The following is a 27,406-nucleotide window of genomic DNA, read 5'->3' on the forward strand; positions in this document are numbered from 1 at the left end:
TTTGTGAAAATATTCTTGTAACATGGTTTTTACGTGTGTAAGATATGGGAAAGATAGGACATGCATTCACCAAGATACAGGATGAAACATTTATGACCTTTGACCCTAATTTACATACCCAAGATGGTGTCTGATCAAGTAGTTGTCATTTTATGAAATAATGTACGTGACATGAACTAAACATGTGCCAAAGATGGGGGCGATAGAACCTGTTTTTCTTGAGTTATTGCAAAGAAAGTTGAAAAAGGAAAGAAGTTTGAAAATACATCGAAGATAAGCTTTCATTTCCACCAAGTTTTTTGACGTAATGCCGACGTCGTATCAAAAAACTGGAGGGCACATTAACGATAGCCCAAAGTCAAAACTACAACATATTAAAATCTGGGAGAAATTCACAGAAGGTTAAGTGAGCTAGGGCTCGATAAAAACATATCACGTCAATTTTCACATCTAGAAAAATTCTCTCCCATAGAGATAACACGTCATAGCGAAGACACAGAAAGATGTACATATGACCTTTGATCCCAATTTGCACAGACAAGATGGCATCTGAACAAATAGTGGTTATTTTGTGAAAATATTCTTGTAACATGGTTTTTACGTGTGTAAGATATGGGAAAGATAGGACATGCATTCACCAAGATACAGGATGAAACATTTATGACCTTTGACCCTAATTTACATACCCAAGATGGTGTCTGATCAAGTAGTTGTTATTTTATGAAATAATGTACGTGACATGAACTAAATATGTGCAAAATATGGGGGTGATAAAGGCTGTTTTTCTTGAGTTATTTTAAAGAAAGTTGCAGAAAGAAAAAAAAATATCTCAATATGTCTAAAATAAGCTTCAATTTCCAACAAAATTTTTGACCTAATCCCGACATCGTATGAAAAAATAAAGGGCACACTTACGGTAGCGTAAAGTCTCAGCTATATCACATTAAAATCTGGGAGAAATTTACCGAAGGGTTAGTGAGCTAGTGCTCAAGAAAGATAGTCGTGTCAATTTTCATTTCCAGAAAGACTGCACTCCCATAGAGATAACGCGTAAACTGGTCAAATTTGACAAGATTACATTCAATCCATTTTTACGAGGTGATACCGTCATCTAATCAAAATTTTGTAATTTAATGTTTGAAAGAACATTAAAAAAGCTACAACATACTGAAATCTGGGTGAAAATTGACAAAGGATTAGTCAGATGCACTTGAATGAACTTGAAATTTGATGACGTCATTTTGAAAATTTACTTTTTTTATTTTATTAAGAAATTTGATATCTTTTAATCACTTTGACAGCATTGCCAACCCATGAAATGACATGTACAACTCATCAGCTTTTAAAATGGGTAAAGAAAATGGGGGGTCACCGTCCATCCTGACGAGTAAAATCGGATTTAAAATTGGCGGTTTTTTTTTGGCATAGTTGCACTGTATATCGCCATTGACGCGCGCGCGGAATTTCGACTTTGACGGGCCCGTATGACGTCATGTAGAGTCGGATTGACTTGAAACTTGGTAGAAATATTCCTTGACATTTCAGGCATCCGATCAAAGTAAAAAACCGGGAAATTTCTATTGCATATGAGCTGTGCGTGCGTATATGTGCGCGCGCGTACGCGTCCGTCCGATTTTTCAATTTTTCCAAAAATGCTCCAAATGGTCTGAAACGTGTGCAAAAAAAAATTTGAGCTCGATTTGAGCATACAAATATTTCAACGCGCGCGTACGCGCACGTCTTAAGAGGAAATATTTATTTTAAGAATATGAGTAGAATGTGCATAACTTGAAATATATGTGACGTAAATTTCATTGAAAAATTCTATTCCATTAATGAGATATGATTGAGAATGTGTTCTCATATAATGACGTCATAGTGACGTCACGGCCGACTGATCACAATGATACATTAGATTTGTCGTCTTTGGGACATGATGCATACATGGTATAAGTTTGAACTTGATAGGCATAGCACTTTCTGAGCTAACCTCTGCACAAATTTTTTCCTTTTTTCCTTTTATGATCTCCAAAATATCCGGGCTATGTAATGACGCACCATAACAAGGAATATATAGAGAAATGGGTAGATATTTATGTATCCTTGTAAAAGGGTGTGACATGAATGATTTCAAAGAAAGTCTCTGGGTGGCAGGATTGTAGAAGCTTTCAAAATTTATCAGGTTTGTCTTCCTAAGCTTTTTGTCACAATAAATACATGGAGTGATAAAGAAATAAGCATTACAAACATAAATCGGGATGGGGGCATTTTAATAGAAATATATACGGTGAATTTATATGCACTGTAGGACTAATTACATAATGCATACGAACAAAACATGACATGTAAACTCCCTTTTTTCACTCGTAACACTGAAAATAATAGTGTTCTTGTCAATAATGTAACATACAAAAAAAAGCTGCCCTTATAGATCTGTGAGTACACGTTTGTTGCTACACGACCATAGAATGAAGGATGGAGAGTATTTGATTTTTTTTTTGTTTTTATGATTTTCATTTTCATTATGAATTTCATTTTAATAGGGTATTGTAGGACTTATAGTTCCATTGTTGTATATGCGTAGCGTGGGAATTAAAGGTGCATCATGTTCATAACTAGTACTACATCTTATTACATTTTATACAATGTGGTACCTTTAGAAATAGCATTAAATGCATGATTAGCCAAAGTGCCGTTTCATTTCATCTCGATTTGAAGTGAAACAGATGATACTGACCCGAATAGTGCTCGGAAAGAGCCAAATTATGCCAATTGGCAAATTAAATATACTTAGTGTATGACATTCTTTTATGCATTAGACTTGGGAGATTTCCAGCTACGACTCTGCACAGTTCTTATCACTGAGTCAACATGAAGGATCTGACATCTCGGCTGCGACATGGCAGGCCTTTGTCCAATTCATCTGCGCAGTGTCACATCTTCGAAGTCTTGAACGGGCATATATCGGAGACCATCAGGCTTATTCTTCTCCTTCACGAGTGGGACAAAGATCGGTATTTCAAGTTTGTTTTTTCTCTCTTTGTGCTTCTCTAATTTTACTTTCAGGAGAGTGGGGAAATATGTCACAAAAATTATTGAACTCATTTTGATTGAAAGTGCAATATGTGACATCAGATTATGGTATTGTGTTATTAATCATTGTATGGACAGTCAATTAAAGAAATATAACGTGACATTGTTCTTAAAGGTATATAATCTATGTAAAAGTGTTCTAGTCGCCTTAGTGATAATTCATGATTTTCTTTTCCCACTTTTATGTCTACATTATGAACCTTTTTTTTAGGGGAGTATAACATGTGAATGGGTAGGGATAAAAGACATACAGTGCATTTACATGAATCTGAATATTAATTCTTTCAACGTATACTTTTACTTCCTCCTGTGATGCTACGTAGGAGCTATCAATGGAATTCGCTACAATTTCGGTTGATGGATCAAAGGCCTTTGCAGAAATCATCTGTACCATGCCAAACCTTCGGACTCTGGAGCTAGAGAATGCCAGAATCACAGACGATTTCTACCTCACTCTCGCCGAATTAGCATCAAGAACAAGGGTATCTTACAATGCATTAATCCCCCCCCCACACACACACACACATGAAAAAAAAAATTGTGAAGATTTTAAGTGTAAAATTAGATTGGAAAACATTATTGAGGCAATGTCATCGTATCTACTTACTGAAGTGATGGGTGTTTTCATCTGTGTTTTACGTCATCCCCCTCTTCACTCCACAGTTACAATCCATAAGTCTTCTTTTCATGATCTACCTCTCGATGCCGGCAAGGGTTGTGTTAACCCGTTCAATACTGAATTCTGTAATCCCCATATACTTAGTACACAGGCCACCAGGTTCCCGTATGGAACGGGTTAATAAATAAATAAATATATATATATATATATGTGTGTTCATTAGATGTGTGTGTAAGTGTGTGTGTGTTTTACTATACATATACATATATTCATACGTGGTATTTATATGTATATAAATATAATAGGGGTATCTCAGCTTCTATGAGCATATGAAATCGCAATCATCATCAAAACTTGTATAATATTACCTTCAATTCTACAACAGCTGGAATCAATCAGACACTGTGGAGGACCTTCCATCTCTGCTGCTGCATTTCAGGCCTACGCTCAGAGTATCTCCACCATGCCAAACCTTCGGGCTCTCGAGCTGAAGAATGTCATCATAGCAGACAATATCTCTGTCTCCCTTACAACATCATCAGCATCAACATTTGGACTACGGGTATATCATTGTGTGTGTGTGTGTGTGTGTGTGTGTATGTGCTTGGTATTAGTTACTTTACAAGGAATCTTTAATACACGTTTAATTTTTTTTCGATTAAAACAAGAAAAAAAAAAAACATGATGAAGCCGCTTACCATTAGCTGCCCCAAGAAATAAAAATGAAACTGTTATCAATGTTGAATAAAACAGTAATGATATAGAATTTTCATATTTCACGTCAAGTTCATATTGGTGACGATCACATAATTCGTGATCACTGGCTTTCACTATTGAATTATTCCCTGTGGATGATGTCCTCTTTGAAATTATCAACAATTTATGTATATAGAGCGGTATTCTATGGGTCGGCACACAAGCTGAATACTATCGCATTTTTTTTTTTTTTTTTTGGGGGGGGGGTGGGGGTGGGGGAGAGGGTTGGGGCAGATGTGTATTTGGTATAGAGGTTAGGCCATGTTTCTACTTTCATACGCAGACATGTACTTTATTTTCTTTTTAAAGAATAGACCTCTCCATGCTATAAAGTATATTCGTCAAAATTAGATTGATACGTGTTTCTTTTTTCCTTTTATGATCTCCAAAATATCCGGGCTATGTAATGACGCACCATAACAAGGAATATATAGAGAAATGGGTAGATATTTATGTTTCCTTGTAAAAGGGTGTGACGAATGATTTCAAAGAAAGTCTCTGGGTGGCAGGATTGTAGAAGCTTTCAAAATTTATCAGGTTTGTCTTCTTAAGCTTTTTGTCACAATTAATACACGGAGTGATAAAGAAATAAGCATTACAAACATAAATCGGGATGGGGGCATTTAATGGAAATATATATTGTGAATGTATATGCACTGTAGGACTAATTACATAATGCATACGAACAAAACATGACATGTAAACCCCCTTTTTTCACTCGTAACACTGAAAATAATAGTGTTCTTGTCAATAATGTAACATACAAAAAAAAGCTGCCCTTATAGATCTGTGAGTACACGTTTGTTGCTACACGACCATAGAATGAAGGATGGAGAGTATTTGATTTTTTTTTCGTTTTTATGATTTTCATTTTCATTATGAATTTCATTTTAATAGGGTATTGTAGGACTTATAGTTCCATTGTTGTATATGCGTAGCGTGGGAATTAAAGGTGCATCATGTTCATAACTAGTACTACATCTTATTACATTTTATACAATGTGGTACCTTTAGAAATAGCATTAAATGCATGATTAGCCAAAGTGCCGTTTCATTTCATCTCGATTTGAAGTGAAACAGATGATACTGACCCGAATAGTGCTCGGAAAGAGCCAAATTATGCCAATTGGCAAATTAAATATACTTAGTGTATGACATTCTTTTATGCATTAGACTTGGGAGATTTCCAGCTACGGCTCTGCACAGTTCTTATCACTGAGTCAACATGAAGGATCTGACATCTCGGCTGCGACATGGCAGGCCTTTGTCCAATTCATCTGCGCAGTGTCACATCTTCGAAGTCTTGAACGGGCATATATCGGAGACCATCAGGCTTATTCTTCTCCTTCACGAGTGGGACAAAGATCGGTATTTCAAGTTTGTTTTTTCTCTCTTTGTGCTTCTCTAATTTTACTTTCAGGAGAGTGGGGAAATATGTCACAAAAATTATTGAACTCATTTTGATTGAAAGTGCAATATGTGACATCAGATTATGGTATTGTGTTATTAATCATTGTATGGACAGTCAATTAAAGAAATATAACGTGACATTGTTCTTAAAGGTATATAATCTATGTAAAAGTGTTCTAGTCGCCTTAGTGATAATTCATGATTTTCTTTTCCCACTTTTATGTCTACATTATGAACCTTTTTTTTAGGGGAGTATAACATGTGAATGGGTAGGGATAAAAGACATACAGTGCATTTACATGAATCTGAATATTAATTCTTTCAACGTATACTTTTACTTCCTCCTGTGATGCTACGTAGGAGCTATCAATGGAATTCGCTACAATTTCGGTTGATGGATCAAAGGCCTTTGCAGAAATCATCTGTACCATGCCAAACCTTCGGACTCTGGAGCTAGAGAATGCCAGAATCACAGACGATTTCTACCTCACTCTCGCCGAATTAGCATCAAGAACAAGGGTATCTTACAATGCATTAATCCCCCCCACACACACACACACACATGAAAAAAAAAATTGTGAAGATTTTAAGTGTAAAATTAGATTGGAAAACATTATTGAGGCAATGTCATCGTATCTACTTACTGAAGTGATGGGTGTTTTCATCTGTGTTTTACGTCATCCCCCTCTTCACTCCACAGTTACAATCCATAAGTCTTCTTTTCATGATCTACCTCTCGATGCCGGCAAGGGTTGTGTTAACCCGTTCAATACTGAATTCTGTAATCCCCATATACTTAGTACACAGGCCACAAGGTTCCCGTATGGAACGGGTTAATAAATAAATAAATATATATATATATATATATATATATATATATATATATATATATATATATATGTGTTCATTAGATGTGTGTGTAAGTGTGTGTGTGTTTTACTATACATATACATATATTCATACGTGGTATTTATATGTATATAAATATAATAGGGGTATCTCAGCTTCTATGAGCATATGAAATCGCAATCATCATCAAAACTTGTATAATATTACCTTCAATTCTACAACAGCTGGAATCAATCAGACACTGTGGAGGACCTTCCATCTCTGCTGCTGCATTTCAGGCCTACGCTCAGAGTATCTCCACCATGCCAAACCTTCGGGCTCTCGAGCTGAAGAATGTCATCATAGCAGACAATATCTCTGTCTCCCTTACAACATCATCAGCATCAACATTTGGACTACGGGTATATCATTGTGTGTGTTTGTGTGTGTGTGTGTGTGTGTGTGTGTGTATGTGCTTGGTATTAGTTACTTTACAAGGAATCTTTAATACACGTTTAATTTTTTTTCGATTAAAACAAGAAAAAAAAAAAACATGATGAAGCCGCTTACCATTAGCTGCCCCAAGAAATAAAAATGAAACTGTTATCAATGTTGAATAAAACAGTAATGATATAGAATTTTCATATTTCACGTCAAGTTCATATTGGTGACGATCACATAATTCGTGATCACTGGCTTTCACTATTGAATTATTCCCTGTGGATGATGTCCTCTTTGAAATTATCAACAATTTATGTATATAGAGCGGTATTCTATGGGTCGGCACACAAGCTGAATACTATCGCATTTTTTTTTTTTTTGGGGGGGGGGTGGGGTGGGGGAGAGGGTTGGGGCAGATGTGTATTTGGTATAGAGGTTAGGCCATGTTTCTACTTTCATACGCAGACATGTACTTTATTTTCTTTTTAAAGAATAGACCTCTCCATGCTATAAAGTATATTCGTCAAAATTAGATTGATACGTGTTTCTTTTTTCCTTTTATGATCTCCAAAATATCCGGGCTATGTAATGACGCACCATAACAAGGAATATATAGAGAAATGGGTAGATATTTATGTATCCTTGTAAAAGGGTGTGACGAATGATTTCAAAGAAAGTCTCTGGGTGGCAGGATTGTAGAAGCTTTCAGAATTTATCAGGTTTGTCTTCTTAAGCTTTTTGTCACAATTAATACACGGAGTGATAAAGAAATAAGCATTACAAACATAAATCGGGATGGGGGCATTTAATGGAAATATATATTGTGAATGTATATGCACTGTAGGACTAATTACATAATGCATACGAACAAAACATGACATGTAAACCCCCTTTTTTCACTCGTAACACTGAAAATAATAGTGTTCTTGTCAATAATGTAACATACAAAAAAAGCTGCCCTTATAGATCTGTGAGTACACGTTTGTTGCTACACGACCATAGAATGAAGGATTGAGAGTATTTGATTTTTTTTTTCGTTTTTATGATTTTCATTTTCATTATGAATTTCATTTTAATAGGGTATTGTAGGACTTATAGTTCCATTGTTGTATATGCGTAGCGTGGGCATTAAAGGTGCATCATGTTCATAACTAGTACATGTTAATACATTTTATACAATGTGGTACCTTTAGAAATAGCACTAAATGCATGATTAGCCAAAGTGCCGTTTCATTTCATCTCGATTTGAAGTGAAACAGATGATACTGACCCGAATAGTGCTCGGAAAGAGCCAAATTATGCCAATTGGCAAATTAAATATACTTAGTGTATGACATTCTTTTATGCATTAGACTTGGGAGATTTCCAGCTACGGCTCTGCACAGTTCTTATCACTGAGTCAACATGAAGGATCTGACATCTCGGCTGCGACATGGCAGGCCTTTGTCCAATTCATCTGCGCAGTGTCACATCTTCTAAGTCTTGAACGGGCATATATCGGACATGGTCAGGCGTATCATTTTCCTTCAAGAGCGGAACAAAGATCGGTATTTCAAGTTTGTTTCTTCTTTATCTGTGCTTCTGTAATTTTACTTCACTTTGGCTTTCAGGAGAGTGGGGAAATATGTCAAAGAAATTATTCAACTCATTTTGTGTAAGACGTGACATAAGATTATGATGTTGTGTGATTAACCATTGTACGGACAGTCCATGAAAGAAATACACGTTGTATAACGTAACATTATTCTTCGAGGTATATGTCAAAGTGTTCCAGCCGTCTTAGTGATAATTCATGATTTTCTTTTCCAACTTTTATGTCTACATTATAAACCTTTTGTGGGGGATAAAATGTGAATGGGTAGGGATAAAAGATATACACTTCATTTACATGAATTTGAATATTAGTTCTTTCATTTTATGTATACTTTCACTTCCTCCTGTGATACTACATAGGAGCTATCAATGGCATTAGCTACAATTTCGGTTGTTGGATCAAGAGCCTTGGCAGAAATAATCTGCACCATGCCAAACCTTCGAACTCTGGAGCTAGAGGATGCCAGAATCAAAGACGATTTCTACCTCACTCTCGCCGAATCAGCGTCAAGAGCAAGGGTATCTGACAATGCTTTACCCCCCCCCCCCGACACACATAGGAAAATAACTGAGATTGAACTGAAGAGCAGATATTTGTTTTCCGTATTCATAAAACAAAAAAAAAATAATAATAAGTCGTTGAACAGACAAACAAAGACTTTCATGAAAAAAAAAGTCATACCATGCTGAAATTTAATCTGTTATAACAAAACAAAGATTATTTGGTGAACTCATATGAAAATCGATTCGTTCGATCGTATACTGAATTAGCCTCACTAGAATTATCCCGTAAAAGTCATAGCACAATAAATCAACCACTTGCACATGTCCCAATGCGACATTATTACCCGGCCTCTAAATGTCACATCAATTCTACAAAGCAATGGTGATGGTGGTAAGTCCTCATTAAAGTGGATTAGTCTATAATGTCATAGTTTCATATATCCCACGAAACACAAATAACCGCCTTTCTTATATACCTATATAGGCATCACTCCTCAGATGATACTAGGTGTTTCAAAAAACATTTTCCACTTTTGATCATTAATAGCTCAAAAACTATTCAGCCGATAAAACTGTCATTGATATAAGTAATAGCTGAATAGTGTACAATTTGGTTGAAGGTAATTTGAATGTGAAAGCATAAATCAGTTTCATTAAATCTAATATTGATTTTGAAGTAAGGTTTCAGATTTTGGTCAATTCTTAACCCTCTGTACAAAAATTTAACCTTGCACTGGAACCAATGATGTGTTTGTGAGTGTGTGCTGACAATGGCCCTGAACAATGGACATGCTTGAACCACCTGTTGACTAGGCGTCAGTCTGGCGCTCCCTGGCACATGAATGCTTAATCAATAATTCATGTGGATTGCCCTGGGCACTGCTAGTCTGGATTCATGCACGGTAAAGGCTAAACTGCATGCACATGGGAAAAGGAAGCACACGTTTCCATGTGCTTGTAAACACCACAATCCCTTCCAGTTGGCAATCATTTTCAAGTTTTTTTTTCACATATCACTAAATTTGGGATATAAATAAGCATAAATGATCTAAAGTTCCTCATTTTAATACAACTGTCTACTAATTAAATAGTCTGACAAATTTTTCGCTTTTTGATAAAAAGAAATCATTTTTGGTTAAGAGTTCAGCAGCATTTATCATTGGGGCGATATGTTTCACAGTAGATTTATTTAAGGCTCCATTTACACAAGTGTATACTCTTATTGATTTTCTTTGCTTCCTGTCACCATGTTTTCGATAGAACAGAAGGTATTCATTGTAATTTCGTTTTTCAGAAGTAGGGAGAGCACTGTCGAGACCCAACGATAGTATCGGCAGGCGTTTGACTTTACACAGATACTGCTAGAGGCTGAATAAAGACTAGTTGTGATAGTGGAATTTCTCATGAATAAATAATGAAGCATTCAAACCCTAACCATTGTTTAGGACCATCGTCAGGGTGTTAACCACACACTCCCATACACACCCATTGACCCCCTGTGCAAAGTGAAATTTTGTACAGAGGGTTGAAAATAGAGCAAAATCTGGAACCTAACTGTGAAATTAATCATGGATTTCATGAAACTGATTTGTGTTTTCATATTTAAACCACCTTCAACCAAATTGTACACTATTCAGCTATTACTCATACCAATAACAGTGTTATCTGATACATAGTTTATGAATTATTAAGAATCAAAAGTGGGAAATGTTTTTTGAAACACCTAGTACATATACTACTCTTACAATATAATGTGGATGGTACACACACATACACACATTATCCTGACAAAAACAAAAAGGATGTAAATAAACTTTGGAATAAATGCCAGGGATCGCCGAAGCAATGCAGTTTTTTTTTTATAATATATATTGAAACAAGAGAGGTAAAACTGACCAGAAACAAATAACACATAGTGAGAACTTTGAGCAAAGAAAATGGGTTTTCATCGGGATTCGACCCCGAAACTTCCGGATTGCTAGACCGGTGCTCTACTGTTTTATGACTGAGCTATTGAAGGCCCTAGATCGGTGTTCGTCAAAACTTTTAACTCTCTTTGCTCGTTTGGTCAGAAGCTATAGTGCGTGTGCCACACACACACACACACACACACACATTAACCTGACATAAAACCCAAAGGATATAAATAAACTTTGGAATAAATGCGAGGAATCGCCGAAGCGATACACCTTTTTTTTATATACATTGAAACAAGAAAGGGAAAACTCACCAGAAACAAATAATAAATAGTTAGAACTTTGAGCAAAGAAAATAGACTTTAATCGGGATTCGAACCCGAGACCTCCGGATTACTAGACCGGTGCTCTACCGACTGAGCTATTGAAAACCCTAGATTGGTGTTCGTCCCAAACCCTTAACTCTCTTTGGTCGTGTGGTCAGAAGCTATAGCGTGTGTATGTGTGCCCCCCCCCCCCCACACACACACATTATCCTGACATAAACCCAAAGGATGTAAATAAACTTTGGAATAAATGCGAGGGATCGCCGAAGCGATGCAGTTTTTTTTTTTTGTGTGTGTGTGTGTGTTTGTAATGAAACAAGAAAGGGAAAACTGACCAGAAACAAATAATAAATAGTGAGAACTTTCAGCAAAGAAAATGGGTTTTCATCGGGATTCGAAGCCGAGACTTCCGGATTACTAGACCGGTGCTCTACCGACTGAGCTATTGAAAGCCCTAGATCGGTGTTCGTCCCAAACCCTTAACTCTCTTTGCTCGTGTGGTTAGAAGCTATAGTGTGTGTATGTGTGCCACACACACACACATTAACCTGACATAAACCCAAAGGATGTAAATAAACTTTGGAATAAATGCCAGGGATCGCCGAAGCGTTGCAATTTTTTTTTTCGTAATATATATTGAAACAAGAAAGGGAAAACTGACCAGAAACAAATAATAACTAGACTCGGAATTTGTCAAGACTGACAAATTAGGTGATCCGATTTTTTTCAAATCAATGATTCGAGTTTTCACCTGAGATTAAGGACATTGGTCGTGTGATGTTTGGATTCTCATTTTGAAAAGGGAGTCAGACCTGCCATCTTGGGTACCGAATTCCGTATACACTATCAAAGATGCAGAGTGAAGTATATTTGACCTTTGACCCCACTTTGCACCCCCAAGATGGCATCTGAGCAAAAAGTGGTTATTTTGTGAAATGATTCTTGTAACATGGTCTTTGCGTGTGCAAAATATGGGAAAGATAAGACATATATTCACCAAGATACAGGATGAAACATTTATGACCTTTGACCCTAATTTACATACCCAAGATGGTGTCTGATCAAGTAGTTGTTATTTTATGAAATAATGTACGTAACATTAACTAAACATGTGCAAAATATGGGGTTGATAGGGGCTATTTTTATTGAGTTATTGCAAAGAAAATTGGAAAAAGAAAGAAATATGAAAATACATCGAAGATCAGCTTTAATTTCAACCACGTTTTTGGACGTGATCCCGACACCATATGGAAAACAAAGGGAACACGTACGATAGCGCAAAGTCTCAGCTACAACATATTAAAATCTGGGAGAAATTCACCGAAGGGTAAGTGAGCTAGTGCTCGATAAAGACAATCGTGTCAATTTTCACATCTAGAAAAATTCCCTCCCATAGAGATAACACGTCATAACGAAGATAAAGAAAAAAGTACATATGACCTTTGACCCCGATCTGCACAGACAAGATGGCATCTGAGCAAAAAGTGGTTATGTTGTGAAATGATCCTTGTAACACGGTCTTTACGTGTGCAAAATATGGGGAAGATAGAACATGTATTCACCAAGATACAGGATGAAACATTTATGACCTTTGACCCTAATTTACATACCCAAGATGGCGTCTGATCAAGTAGTTGTTATTTTATGAAATAATGTACGTGACATGAACTAAACATGTGTAAAATATGGTGGTGATAGAGTATGTTTTTCTTAAGTTATTGCAAAGAAAGTTGGAAAAAGAAAGAAATATGAAAATACATCGAAGATAGGCTTTGATTTCAACCAAGTTTTTGGACGTGATCCCGATACCGTATGAAAAAATGAAGGACACACTTAAGATAGCCCAAAGTCTCAGCTACAACATATTAAAATCTTAGAGAAATTCACCGAAGCATAGGTGAGCTAGTGCTCGAAAAAGATAGTCATGTCAATTTTCATTTCCAGAAAAACTGCACTCCCATTAAGATAACACGTAAACTGGTCAAATTTGACAAGATTACTTTCAATCCAATATTACGAGGTGATGCTGTCATCTAATCAAAATATTGTTATTATATTAATGAAAGAGCATTTAGTAAGCTGCAACATACTGAAATCTGGGTGGAAATTGGCAAAGGATAAGTGAGATACGCTCGAGTGAACTTGTAATTTGATGACGTCATTTTGAAAATTTGCTCTTTTTACTTTATTAAGAAATTTGATATCTTTTAATCATTTTTCCAGCATCGCCAACCCATGAAATGACATGTACAACTCATCAGCTTTCAGAATATGTAAAGAAAATGGGGGGTCACCGTCCATCCTGACGAGTAAAATCGGATTTAAAATTGGCAGTTTTTTGGCATTGTTGCACTGTATATCGCCATTGACGCGCGCGCGGAATTTCAACTTTGACGGGCCCTTATGACGTCATATTGAGTCGGATTGACTTGAAACTTGGTAGACATATTCCCTGACATTTCAGGCAGGCGATAAGTGTGAAAAAACGGGAAATTTCTTTTGCATATGAGCTGTGCGTGCGTATATGCGCGCGCGCGTACGCGTCCGTAAAATTTTTTCAATTTTTCAAAAAATGCTCCAAATGGTCTGAAACGTGTGCAAAAAAATTTGAGCTCGATTTGAGCATACAAATATTTCAACGCGCGCGTACGCGCACGTTTTAAGGTATAGATGAATTTTGAGAATATGAATAGAATGCGCTTGACTTGAAATATATGTGACGTAAATTTCATTGAAAAATTCCATTCCATTAATGAGATATGATTGAGAATGTGTTTTCATATAATGACGTCATAGTGACGTCACGGTCGACTGATCACTTTGATTTTAGTTCGATTGCCGTCTTTGGGAGACGATACATATATGGTATAAGTTTGAAATTGATAGGAAGAGGACTTTCGGAGCTAATCAATGCACAACTTTTGGGGAGAAAGAAGAAAAACTAGAACCGGAATTTGTCAACACTGACAAATTAGGTGATCCGATCTCTTCGAAAATCAATGATTTGAGTCCTGATCCAAATATTCATGACCATACAGGGTTCATCTGTGTTGACGGGACATTGGCCGTGTGATGTTTGGATTCTCATTTAGAAAAGGGAGTGAGAACTGCCATCTTTGGTACCGAATTCCGTATACACTAATGGAAATACAGAATGAAGTATATTTGACCTTTGACCTCACTTTGCACACCCAAGATGGCGTCTAAGCAAAAAGTGATTATTTTATGAAATGATTCTTGTAACATGGTCTCTGCGTGTGCAAAATATGGGAAAGATAGGACATGTATTCACCAAGATACAGGATGAAACATTTATGACCTTTAACCCTAATTTACATACCCAAGATGGTGTCCGATCAAGTAGTTGTTATTTTATGAAATAATGTACGTGACATGTACTAAACATGTGCAAAATATGGGACTGATAGCCATTGTTGCTGTTCATCTATTGCACAGAAAGTAGTAGAAAGAAAGAAAAATAAAGAAAAAACTAGACTCGGAATTTGTCAACACTGACAAATTAGGTGATCCGATCTCTTGGGAAATCAATGATTTGAGTCCTGATCCCAATAGGCATGACTATACAGGTTTCATCTGTGTTGAGAGGACATTGGCCATGTGATGTTTGGAGTCTCATTTAGAAAAGGGAGTCAGACCTGCCATCTTTGGTACCGAATTCCGTATGCACTAACGAAGATACAGAATGAAGTATATTTGACCTTTGACCCCATTTTGCACACCAAAGATGGCATCTGAGCAAAAAGTAGTTATTTAGTGAAATGATTCTTGTAAAAATGGTCCTTGCGTGTGCAAAATATGGGAAAGATAGGACAAGTATTCACCAAGATACAGGATGAAACATTTATGACCTTTGACCCCAATTTACATACCCAAGATGGTGTCCGATCAAGTAGTTGTTATTTTATGAAATAATGTACGTGACATGAACTAAACATGTGCAAAATATGGGGGGGGGGGGTAATAGAGGCTGTTTTTCTTGAGTTATTGCAAAGAAAGTTGCAGAAAGAAAGAAATATCTCAATACATCGAAGATAAGCTTTAATTTCAACCAAGTTTTTTAGCATGATCCAGACATCGTATGAAAAACAAAAGGCATATTTGATAGCGCAAAGTCTCAGCCACAACATATTAAAATCTGGGAGAAATTCACCGAAGGGTAAGTGAGCTAGTGCTCGATAAAGACAATCATGTCAACTTTCACATCTAGAAAAATTCCCTCCCATAGAGATAACACGTCATAACGAAGATACAGAAAAAAGTACATATGACCTTTGACCCCACTTTGCACAGACAAGATGGCATCTGAGCAAAAAGTGGTTATTTTGTGAAATGATCCTTGTAACATGGTCTTTACGTGTGCAAAATATGGGAAAGAAAGGACATGTATTTATTAAGATACAGGATGAAGTATCTATGACCTTTGACCCTAATTTACATACCCAAGATGGTGTCCGATCAAGTAGTTGTAATTTTATCAAATAATGTACGTAACATGAACTAAACATGTGCAAAATATGGGGGTGATAGGGGCTCTCTTTCTTGAGTTATTGCAAAGAAAGTTGCAGAAAGGAAGAAATATCTAAATACATCGAAGATAAGCTTTAATTTCAACCAAATTTTTTGACGTGATGCCGACGTCGTATGAAAAAACAAAGGGCACACTTACGATAGCCCAAAGTCTCAGCTACAACATACTAAAATTTGGGAGAAATTCACCGAAGCATAAGTGAGATAGTGCTCGATAAAGATAGTCATGTCAATTTTCATTTCCAGAAAAACTGCACTCCCATAGAGATAACACGTAAACTGGTCAAATTTGACAAGAATACTTTGAATCCATTTTTACGATGTGATGCCGTCATCCAATCAAAATGCTGTTATTATATTAATGAAAAAGCATTTAATAAGCTACAACATACTGAAATTTGTGTGAAAATTGGCAAAGGATAAGTGAGATACGCTCGAGTGAACTTGAAATTTGATGACGTCATTTTGAAAATTTACTTTTTTTACTTTATTAAGAAATTTGATATCTTTTAATCATTTTTTCAGTATCGCCAACCCATGAAATGATATGTACAACTCATCAGCTTTCAAAATATGTAAAGAAAATGGGGGGTCACCGTCCATCCTGACGAGTAAAATCGGATTTAAAATTGGCGGTTTTTGGGCATTGTTGCACTGTATATCGCCATTGACGCGCGCGCGGAATTTCAACTTTGACGGGCCCGTATGACGTCATATTGAGTCGGATTGACTTGAAACTTGGTAGAAACATTCCTTGACATTTCAGACATCCGATCCGTGTGAAAAAATGGGAAATTTCTATTGCATATGAGCTGTGCGTGCGTATATGTGCGCGCGCGTACGCGTCCGTCCAATTTTTTCAATTTTTCAAAAAATGCTCCAAATGGTCTGAAACGTGTGCAAAAAAAATTTGAGCTCGATTTGAGTATACAAATATTTCAACGCGCGCGTACGCGCACGTCTTAAGGTATAGATGAATTTTGAGAATATGAGTAGAATGCGCTTGACTTGAAATATATGTGACGTAAATTTCATTGAAAAATTCCATTCCATTAATGAGATATGATTGAGAATGTGTTTTCATATAATGACGTCATAGTGACGTCACGGTCGACTGATCACTTTGATTTTAGTTCGATTGCCGTCTTTGGGAGACGATACATGTATGGTATAAGTTTGAAATTGATAGGAAGAAGACTTTCGGAGCTAATCGATGCACAACTTTTGGGGAGAAATAAAAAGAAGAAGAAAGAATCCGTACAGAAACAGAAGGTGATCCGAGAGGATGCTCGGATCACCTAACTAGACTCGGAATTTGTCAACACTGACAAATTAGGTGATCCGATCTATTGGGAAATCAATAATTTGAGTCCTGATCCCAATAGGCATGACCATACAGGTTTCATCTATGTTGAGAGGACATTGGCCATGTGATGTTTGGAGTCTCATTTAGAAAAGGGAGTCAGACCTGCCATCTTTGGTACCGAATTCCGTATGCACTAACGAAGATACAGAATGAAGTATATTTGACCTTTGACCCCATTTTGCACACCAAAGATGGCATCTGAGCAAAAAGTAGTTATTTTGTGAAATGATTCTTGTAAAATGGTCCTTGCGTGTGCAAAATATGGGAAAGATAGGACAAGTATTCACCAAGATACAGGATGAAACATTTATGACCTTTGACCCTAATTTACATACCCAAGATGGTGTCCGATCAAGTAGTTGTTATTTTATGAAATAATGTACGTGACATGAACTAAACATGTGCAAAATATGGGGGTGATAGAGGCTGTTTTTCTTGAGTTATTGCAAAGAAAGTTGCAGAAAGAAAGAAATAGTTCAATACATCGAAGATAAGCTTTAATTTCAACCAAGTTTTTTAGCATGATCCAGACATCGTATGAAAAACAAAAGACATTTTTCTGATAGCGCGAAGTCTCAGCTACAACATATTAAAATCTGGGAGAAATTCACCGAAGGGTAAGTGAGCTAGTGCTCGATAAAGACAATCATGTCAACTTTTACATCTAGAAAAATTCCCTCCCATAGAGATAACACGTCATAACGAAGATACAGAAAAAAGTACATATGACCTTTGACCCCACTTTGCACAGACAAGATGACATCTGAGCAAAAAGTGGTTATTTTGTGAAATGATCCTTGTAACATGGTCTTTACGTGTGCAAAATATGGGAAAGATAGGACATGTATTTACTAAGATACAGGATGAAATATTTATGACCTTTGACCCTAATTTACATACCCAAGATGGTGTCCGATCAAGTAGTTGTTATTTTATGAAATAATGTACGTAACATGAACTAAACATGTGCAAAAAATGGGGGTGATTGGGGCTGTCTTTCTTGAGTTATTGCAAAGAAAGTTGCAGAAATGAAGAAATATCTCAATACATCGAAGATAAGCTTTAATTTCAACCAAATTTTTTGACGTGATGCCGACGTCGTATGAAAAAATAAAGGGCACTTCACGATAGCCCGAAGTCTCAGCTACAACATACAAAAATTTGGGAGAAATTCACCGAAGCATAAGTGAGATAGTGCTCGAGAAATATAGTCATGTCAATTTTCATTTCCAGAAAAACTGCAGTCCCATAGAGATAACACGTAAACTGGTCAAATTTGACAAGATTACTTTGAATCCATTTTTACGAGGTGATGCCGTAATCCAATCAAAATGGTGTTAGTGTATCAATGAAAAAGCATTTAATAAGCTACAACATACTGAAATTTGTGTGAAAATTGGCAAAGGATAAGTGAGATACGCTCGAGTGAACTTGAAATTTGATGACGTCATTTTGAAAATTTACTTTTTTTACTTTATTAAGAAATTTGATATCTTTTAATCATTTTTTCAGTATCGCCAACCCATGAAATGATATGTACAACTCATCAGCTTTCAAAATATGTAAAGAAAATGGGGGGTCACCGTCCATCCTGACGAGTAAAATCGAATTTAAAATTGGCGGTTTTTTGGCATTGTTGCACTGTATATCGCCATTGACGCGCGCGCGGAATTTCAACTTTGACGGGCCCGTATGACGTCATATTGAGTCGGATTGACTTGAAACTTGGTAGAAACATTCCTTGACATTTCAGACATTCGATCCGTGTGAAAAAACGGGAAATTTCTATTGCATATGAGCTGTGCGTGCGTATATGTGTGCGCGCGTACGCGTCCGTCCAATTTTTTCAATTTTTCAAAAAATGCTTCAAATGGTCTGTAACGTGTGCAAAAAAAATTGAGCTCGATTTGAGCATACAAATATTTCAACGTGCGCGTACGCGCACTTTTTAATAATAAATGTGAATTTTGATAATATGAGTAGAATGCGCTTGACTTGAAATATATGTGACGTAAATTTCATTGAAAAATTCCTTTCCATTAATGAGATATGCATGAAAATGTGTTTTCATATAATGACGTCATAGTGACGTCACGGTTGACTGATCACTATGATTTTATAAAATTTGTCGACTTTGGGACACGATACATATATGGTATAATTTTGAAATTGATAGGAGGAACACTTTCTGAGCTAATCGAAACACAACTTTTGTCCAGAAAGAAAGAAAGAAGAAGAAAGAATCCGTACAGATACAGAAGGTGATCCGAGAGGATACTCGGATCACCTAAGAAGAAGAAGAAGAAGAAAGAATCCGTACAAAAACAGAAGGTGATCCGAGAGGATACTCGGATCACCTAATTAGTTAGAACTTTGAGCAAAGAAAATGGGTTTTCATCGGGATTCGAAGCCGAGGGTTTCTGGTTTCTCACACACACACACACACACACACACATATTAACCTGACATAAAACCGAAAGGATGTACATAAACTTTGGAATAAATGCGAGGGAACGCCGAAGCGATGCAGCTTTGTTTTTCTGTAATATATATTGAAACAAGAAAGGGAAAACGTTCAATAGCTCAGTCGATAGAGCACCGGTCTAGTAATCTGGAGGTCTCGGGCTCGAATCCCGATGAAAACCTATTTTCTTTGCTCAAAGTTCTCTTTATTAATTATTTGTTTCTGGTCATTTTTCCCTTTCTTCTTTCAATATATGAAGAGTTTGTTCGCAAAAAAGACTGATGACCGTCGAAGCGTAAGGACGTCTTTGCCCTGCTCTCTCCCCCTCCCGCAAGTTTTCAATAGATAGCTACAGGTTCCATAAACTGCTCCGTGTTTCCCGAGCCTTTACGAGGAGAATGGCGTCAATTGCCGGGAAGCGCCCCCGCCAACGCTCTAGTACCAAGGCCTCTAGCCCTGTGTTTAGTACTCCGGATAGTCCACAACTTCTCCCATCAATTCAAAGACTGCTCGATAACCAAACGGACAAAATTAAGGATGCAGTTAAAGATCTTGAACGAAAGATGGAATCAGAAATGCGCCAGGTCGACAAGAAGCTGACGGAACTAACCAAGGCGGTGAATTTCAACTCCGAAAACTTGGAAACGCTGCAAAAAAAAAGTAATTCCACAAATTCAAGGCAAAATGAAGGAGGAGAGTAAGCTACTACAAAACGAAATTGACAAACTGAATGCATACATCTGCCGGGAAATTTTTTTGTTTTTCGGCTTAGCCGAGTCAGAAAACGAAAACATCGAGAGTGTTGAAAATCATGAAAAAGTTGAAAATCCCCACCGAGGTCGTGAACAAAATCGAGTACCAAAGAGCACACCGCCTGCCTGCATCGTCGAGACCGCGACCCATCAAAGCTCGCTTCCTACGTTACAAGGAAAGAGAAACAGTGTTGAAAAACGCCAAACATCTCAAGGGTACTGCAATGTGTATTGCAGAAGATCTTCCCTTTGCGCATTAGACGTGAGAGGCAACCACAGCTAGAAGCCCTGAGAACGGCTCGCTCGGCTGGCAAACTGGCGTATTTCTCCAAATTAGAGCCATGGAAACTTCTGGTGGACCGGATCCACCTACCAGTATCCGACCAAAAGGAATTCGTCGAGAGATGGGGCAGCCAGGGGAAGGAATCATCCATCGCCACAGGCCGACCGTTCGGCAGGCCGTCCGCCAGCACAACCAATAACGCTGGAGCCAGCGCCAGTGGAGGGATGGAAGTCGATGGAAGCGGAAACAACTAAAGTCCTACTTCAGCTACATTAATTTTCGGGAATTATTTGGAAGTGTGTAAGCCGCGGAGAATGGTACCATGGATTTCTGTGCGATTCTCATGCTTTCTTCTTTATTTTTCGTTGTTCTTCGCTGTGCATTGAATGGAAGCATAAATTGTGAGGATCATAGATTGAGGAACATCAACAATATCGTCACCCGCCAAACTGTCTAGGAGGATTTAGTAGCCCTCAGTAAGTCCAACGCCAACGCCAACTATTTAAGCGGAGTGAAGATAGTCGACGGACGCCATGTTCTGCTCTATTTTGAGTTTAACAGATAATCGAATGGTGTTGCTCAGGTAACTATTTACTTTGCTAACGCTGCATAATTTTATCTGGATTATTGTTTGATCTGTGAAAAATTGGGCTCATGTATTGATACGTTATGGAGCAAATAGTCATGTTATCGTAATTCACCAAGATAACTGTCAGTACCACGGTTTTAGTGTTGACAGTAATGAGTTTTAAAATATACATGAAAATAATTAATAACTTTTTTGAATGTGTTCTGACCGCCAAAGTTCATTCGACACAAAATATATAACTTCCTCCCAGCAAAATGTATGTTTAATTGGACTTTTGATTATTTGTCTTTTTTTTACATATCGGCCCAAGCCATAATTATACTCTGATAACTTATGACATATCGGCTTAGGTACTAAACTTCTCCTTTTAACTGTTGCTTTGATTCCTTTGTACTGTTCCGGTAATGTAACATCGGGGAATTTGATTTGCTTTTTTGGGTTTTTTCTTTTTCTTTTTCTTCTTCGAATTTTTTCTGTAAAGAAGTGCCATCTTTTGATAAGATTTTTTGTAAAACATATTGGGGAAAAAGTTATTCGATTAATAGCCCATTGGATTCTGATTTTCAAATGCATATTGGCATAATTGTTATTCTAATAGAATTCAGGTCGTGTTTTTGACGTTGCCTGCAACTATGTGACCACACATTACTGTATGTAATTTCACTGAATAGATTTTAGAAAAGAACCTTTCCTTTTTTTCTTTCTTTTTCTTTTTCTTTCTTTTTCTTTTTCTTCTTTCCAGGATTTTTTCTTCAAAAGAACTCCAAGCACATGTTCATTATCTAATTGTGATTTATCACGTACGACTGACCACCTTTCCGTTCAGTGGATTGGCATTTTCTTTTTCTTGCCAACAATCTTCTATTTAGTTAAAGCGGTATTCGAGAGTTCGCTGCCCCATAGGTTCCATAGTGATTAGCGAAAGGAATTTGCCTAGTCTCTTCTTTTCTACTCTTTATATACCTGCAGCAACAAATCCAATGTGTTTATGTGTATTCCTTGCGCTCCAAGCATTCTTTGTACAAGAACTGGAGACTTCCAGGCTTGGTTCTATACATTTCATTGGTTCATTGCCCATGTACTACATCTAATTCTGACTTACTACGTAAGATTAACCGCATTACAGATCAGTGCCCTAGACTTTTTATTATTATCATTATTATTCCAGGTCAAGGTGGTAATCGAGACTTCGTTGCTCTATAAGCCACATGGCAATTGTAGATAGGAATCCCTCAAGTTGTTTTTTTTTTTTCTTCTTTATATACGTAATTCCCTGTTTATGAGTATTCTTAGCCCTTCGAGTATTCACTTCTTGTTCGCCTGAGATTTTCAGGCATGGCTACTTTATTCCTTTTTTTCCATTGATGTTCATGTTCAAACCCTTATTACGTAAGCCTTTCATTACAGTGCACTGGGTGTCGTGGTTAAGGTGGTTTTCGAGTACTCGTGAAAAGAATCGCTCTTTTTTCTCTCTATAGGCCTTTATTTAAAACAACTATAGATTCCCAATTTGGTTAATGTGTATTATATTGACGATTCGAGCTTGAGCATTTTCTTTCCATGCACCTTAGACTTGGGGGGGGGGGGGATTGTCGCTGGGATGGCGGGACCTTGCATCTGAAATTTTGGTGAAAATGACTCTTATGGATTGATGGTCGGATAATGCATGGGCTAGGGGATGTCCGATCTAAGTTCCAACTGTCTTGCTCCGAAAATGAAGACATCAGGGCGTGTCACCATGAAGGGTTTTCCCATTCACTCTATCCAGAATGCTGTGGCCGCCATGTTATTTTGGCTCTCCTGAACATTTGACATTTTGTTGATGCGAGGTCTTGCCGCCCCGACGACGTCTTGCTCCATATTATGTTCAACATCTCATTTCGACTTATTACGTAAGACTGACCGCCTTTAAGTTCAGATCAATGCACTGGATTTTGTTTTCTTCTTCTTCTTGGTTAAGGCGGTATTCGAGAGTTCACTGCCCTATGAGTTCCATGGCAAATATGCAAAGGGACATACTTTGTGCTTTTTCCCTTCTTACATCTATGTACCTGACACAACTCTAAATATGCTTATGTGTATATATCCCTGGCGCACCGAGCATTCTTCCTCCAAGCGCTCGAGACTTCCAGGCTTGGTTCAGTTCATTTTACTCGTTCATTGCATATATACTACATCTAATTCTGAATTATTACGAAAGGATTGACATGTCAGCGCACTCGATTTTCTTTTTGATTATTGTTATTGCTAGACATACAGTAAGGCTTTGAAAGGATTTTTGAGAAAGCTTTTTTTTTTCACACACTGTTCGGTAGTTTTAACATAAACAAGTTATATTCAGTAACTTTTTACGTTATAAAACAACTGTGGATTTGAATTTAAAATACTCGTTAATGTTTGATTTCAATCGGTTGTGTCGGTTGGTTGTGCTTCGAGTTGTTCGAGTTGTACATCTTTACCAGAATGTTATGTACATTTGTGGAAAATAGTCTTCCATAGTATTACGAGGTCCTTGAGAATAGCTTGTCAATTTTGTTCTTGTCTTCTATAACAATGTCATCTTATTTGACTATGCTCCATAGGAGCACTTGGCAACTCACGTCACGGGCAAGATGACTTCCGGATACAATAGCGGATCCAGAGAAGACTGCACCAGGCGCACGCCACCCCACCCCCCCCCCCTTATAATTTCTGTTCAAACAAAAGACATAAAAAGAAAACTGGGGAGGGGCGCGTGCGCCCCATTTGAATATTGCAAATTTCTGGATCCGCCCCTGAAATATAAATGTATATCATTGTTACTCTGATACAGGCATTGAACTCAGAAATTAACAAGTGGACAGGTCTCTGTATAGTGGGTGTTCGTAATGAGACTTTGTTAATTTGATGTGTGAACTGACATTTAAATGACAGAGGGGCGTGGTTCGGTGAACCCCTGCACAGATGCACTGTAATATAACGATATGGTAACAATCGCTCTGATGTCATTCAGTTTGAGATTGAACAATAACTGTCACATACCGAAGGTTTACAATACATGCACCAGTGAACGCATTCTCGTCAAGTTTGTGTGTTGGGTGACGGAGGAGCGACGAGGCTCTCAGCCTAGCCCATACGAACAAGTGTATCATGGGTTCACTGGCAACTTTCATCCAGTGCGCTTACTTACTCACAAAAAGAATTGTAAATGCATTATTCGGAGTCTATCTTGCCTGACCAGTTTTGACATACTTTTCTCGGGGAGGGGGGGGGGGCAGGGAGAGCAATGTCTGGGTTTAGCCTTTCGGAAATGTACCTTAGTCATGATTCGATAGGTATGTGTTTTTTGTGGTGTTTGTCTTGTTTTTGTCTACTGTTTGTCCTTTGCTCTCTTGTAATTCTCGGGTATTTACGTTTTCTTTCTTATTTCTACTTCTACCACTTTTTTCTGTTCCTTCCTCCTCCTTCTCGTCCTCTTACATTCTTTCATGCTCTTATCTTATCTCATCCTCCTGGGGTCTATGCCATGCATGCTCGAACGCACACTGGTGCTCGATGGCACCGAGTACGTCTTATTTCCTTCTGACTCCTAGATGATGCGAGTCGAAGACTTTGCTTTTCATTCATTAAACAGTGATGAGTTTTTTTAAATGTTCAGACATAACACGGAAACACAGACAAGTAATGACCCCTGTAGTAAAGATTATCAGTTACCTTTTAATTTTTATGAGGATAGCGTTAATTTCTGTCAGAATAACAATGAGCAATATCCAAGTTCAGAATATTTCTCAATTAACAATATCAAATCTTTGATTGAAGGTAACGATTGCGTCAATAATTTGTCTTTCATGCATCTGAATATAAGGAGTTTGAATCATAATTTTGATAATTTTCGCTTATTTATGGATGGCACTCATGGATCCTTTTACAATGTAATAGGTCTTAGTGAAACATGGACCACCCAGGGTTCCACTTCTATGTTCTCACTCCCAGGTTATGATTTCATACATAATAGCAGAAATCAGAGAATGGGCGGAGGCGTTGCTTTTTATGTAAAACAAAATCTGGATTATGTTATTCATGATGAATCGAATTGTATGAGTGAAATTGTTGAATCACTTGTTATTGAAATTAAGGTCCCTTATTCAAAGAATATAATTGTGTCAGTATTATATAGACCTCCTAATTCTAATATTTATGATTTTTTTGAATATGTACAGTCCTTATTATCAAACCGAACTTTTGATAATAAAGATTGTTTTATCATGGGAGATTTTAATGTTGATTTGTTAAAGTTTCAGACTTTAAACACTGCCCAAATTTTTTTGGATATAATGACTTCCTCGTCTTTTTTTACCGCTTATAACAAAACCAACTCGTGTTACCAATCATTCTGCAACACTTATCGACAATATATTCTGTAACATCAGCCCTTTACCTGCCTCCGGAATTATTTTATCAGATTTATCTGACCATTATCCCATCTTTTCTTGTACTCCCTTTAACCGTAGAATTTCTGTAAAGCCTCCTATGGTAAGTTTCCGGAAAATGACACCTGACAATATAGTTGGGTTACAAGACGAGTTAAACAGAGTGGACTGGACCGATGTATATGATAATGAGGATCCCACTGTAGCTTTTGATTTGTTCATGCAAACGTTAATTTCTATTTTGGATAAACATGTTCCCATTATTAGAAAAAAATGTAACAATTACAAAAGATATCTTAGGTTGCCTTGGATATCTAAATCTTTGTTGCGATCGATTAAGAATAATTTGTATTATGTTGATAAAATTAAACGCACCCAGCAATCTCATCATAAATATACTTCATATAAGAATGTTCTCACGCAAGTAATACGGTGTGAGAAACGTAAATATTTTATTAATCAGTTATCTTTGTTTAAACATGATATTCAAAATACGTGGAAAACTATTAATACAGCTATTAATAAAAATACGGAGAAACCACGTATTACCACAATCAAACATAATAATTTGACTATCAATGATGCCACATCCATTTCAGACATTTTTGATCAGTATTTCTCACAAATTGGCAATAATCTCCCTCGCAATATTCCGGATAGTCAAAAGAATTTTTTCTGATTTTGTACAAACTCGAAATCCTAACTCATTGTTTGTTCCTTTAGAGAGAAATGAATTGTTAGATATTGCTCAGAATTTGAAAAACAAGAAAAGTGCCGGGCACGACAGTATTGACAATGCTCTTTTGAAAAATGTTATCAATTTTATTGTTGATCCATTGGTACACGTTTTTAATTTGTCTTTGTGTAATGGAGTTGTCCCTGAGGATATGAAAATTTCTAAAGTAATTCCCATTTATAAAAATGGGGATAGGGAAGATGTTCGTAACTATCGACCTATATCTTTGTTGACTTCTATATCGAAATTACTTGAAAAAGTTGTTTATTCTAGATTATTAAAGTTTTTGGATATTCATAAAATAATTTCTGATTATCAGTTTGGTTTTCGACAAAACCACAATACATCCCATGCAATACTTACCTTTCTAGATAAAGTTTCAAAAGCTATTGATCAATTTCATCATACAATCGGCGTTTTCCTGGACTACTCCAAAGCCTTTGATACCATTGACCATAATATACTCCTTTATAAGTTATCACATTATGGTATCCGAGGAAAGGCCTTGGAGTGGTTCAGGAGTTACCTTTCTAGCCGAAAGCAATTTGTGTATATTAACGGACATACATCAGTCATGCAAAATGTCAATTGTGGAGTGCCTCAAGAAAGCTTGCTTGGCCCTCTTTTATTTATCCTAATACATTAACGACATGCCGAATTCATCAAGTATTCTTTCTTTTCTATTATTTGCTGATGATTCTAATGTTTTTTTATCACATTCTGATCCTAACATGTTAATTGATGTTTTAAATGTTGAACTGGATAAATTACTT

The 27,406-nt window shown here is 36.9% G+C and overlaps 1 protein-coding gene across 1 annotated transcript in view; it reads left to right on the forward strand.

Annotated features, from left to right (window-relative positions):
* The window catches only part of LOC140240179 (uncharacterized), a 138,537-nt gene that overhangs the window by 95,892 nt on the left and 15,239 nt on the right, over positions 1-27,406 (forward strand). The window contains exons 11-15 of the mRNA XM_072319977.1: positions 3,420-3,575; positions 4,098-4,164; positions 6,294-6,397; positions 6,952-7,018; positions 9,156-9,259. Coding sequence (XP_072176078.1) covers positions 3,420-3,575; positions 4,098-4,164; positions 6,294-6,397; positions 6,952-7,018; positions 9,156-9,259 — 498 coding nt within the window. The remainder of the gene's footprint in view (positions 1-3,419; positions 3,576-4,097; positions 4,165-6,293; positions 6,398-6,951; positions 7,019-9,155; positions 9,260-27,406) is intronic.

Source organism: Diadema setosum, chromosome 16, assembly GCF_964275005.1.
Source record: "Diadema setosum chromosome 16, eeDiaSeto1, whole genome shotgun sequence".
NCBI classification, from domain to species: domain Eukaryota; kingdom Metazoa; phylum Echinodermata; class Echinoidea; order Diadematoida; family Diadematidae; genus Diadema; species Diadema setosum.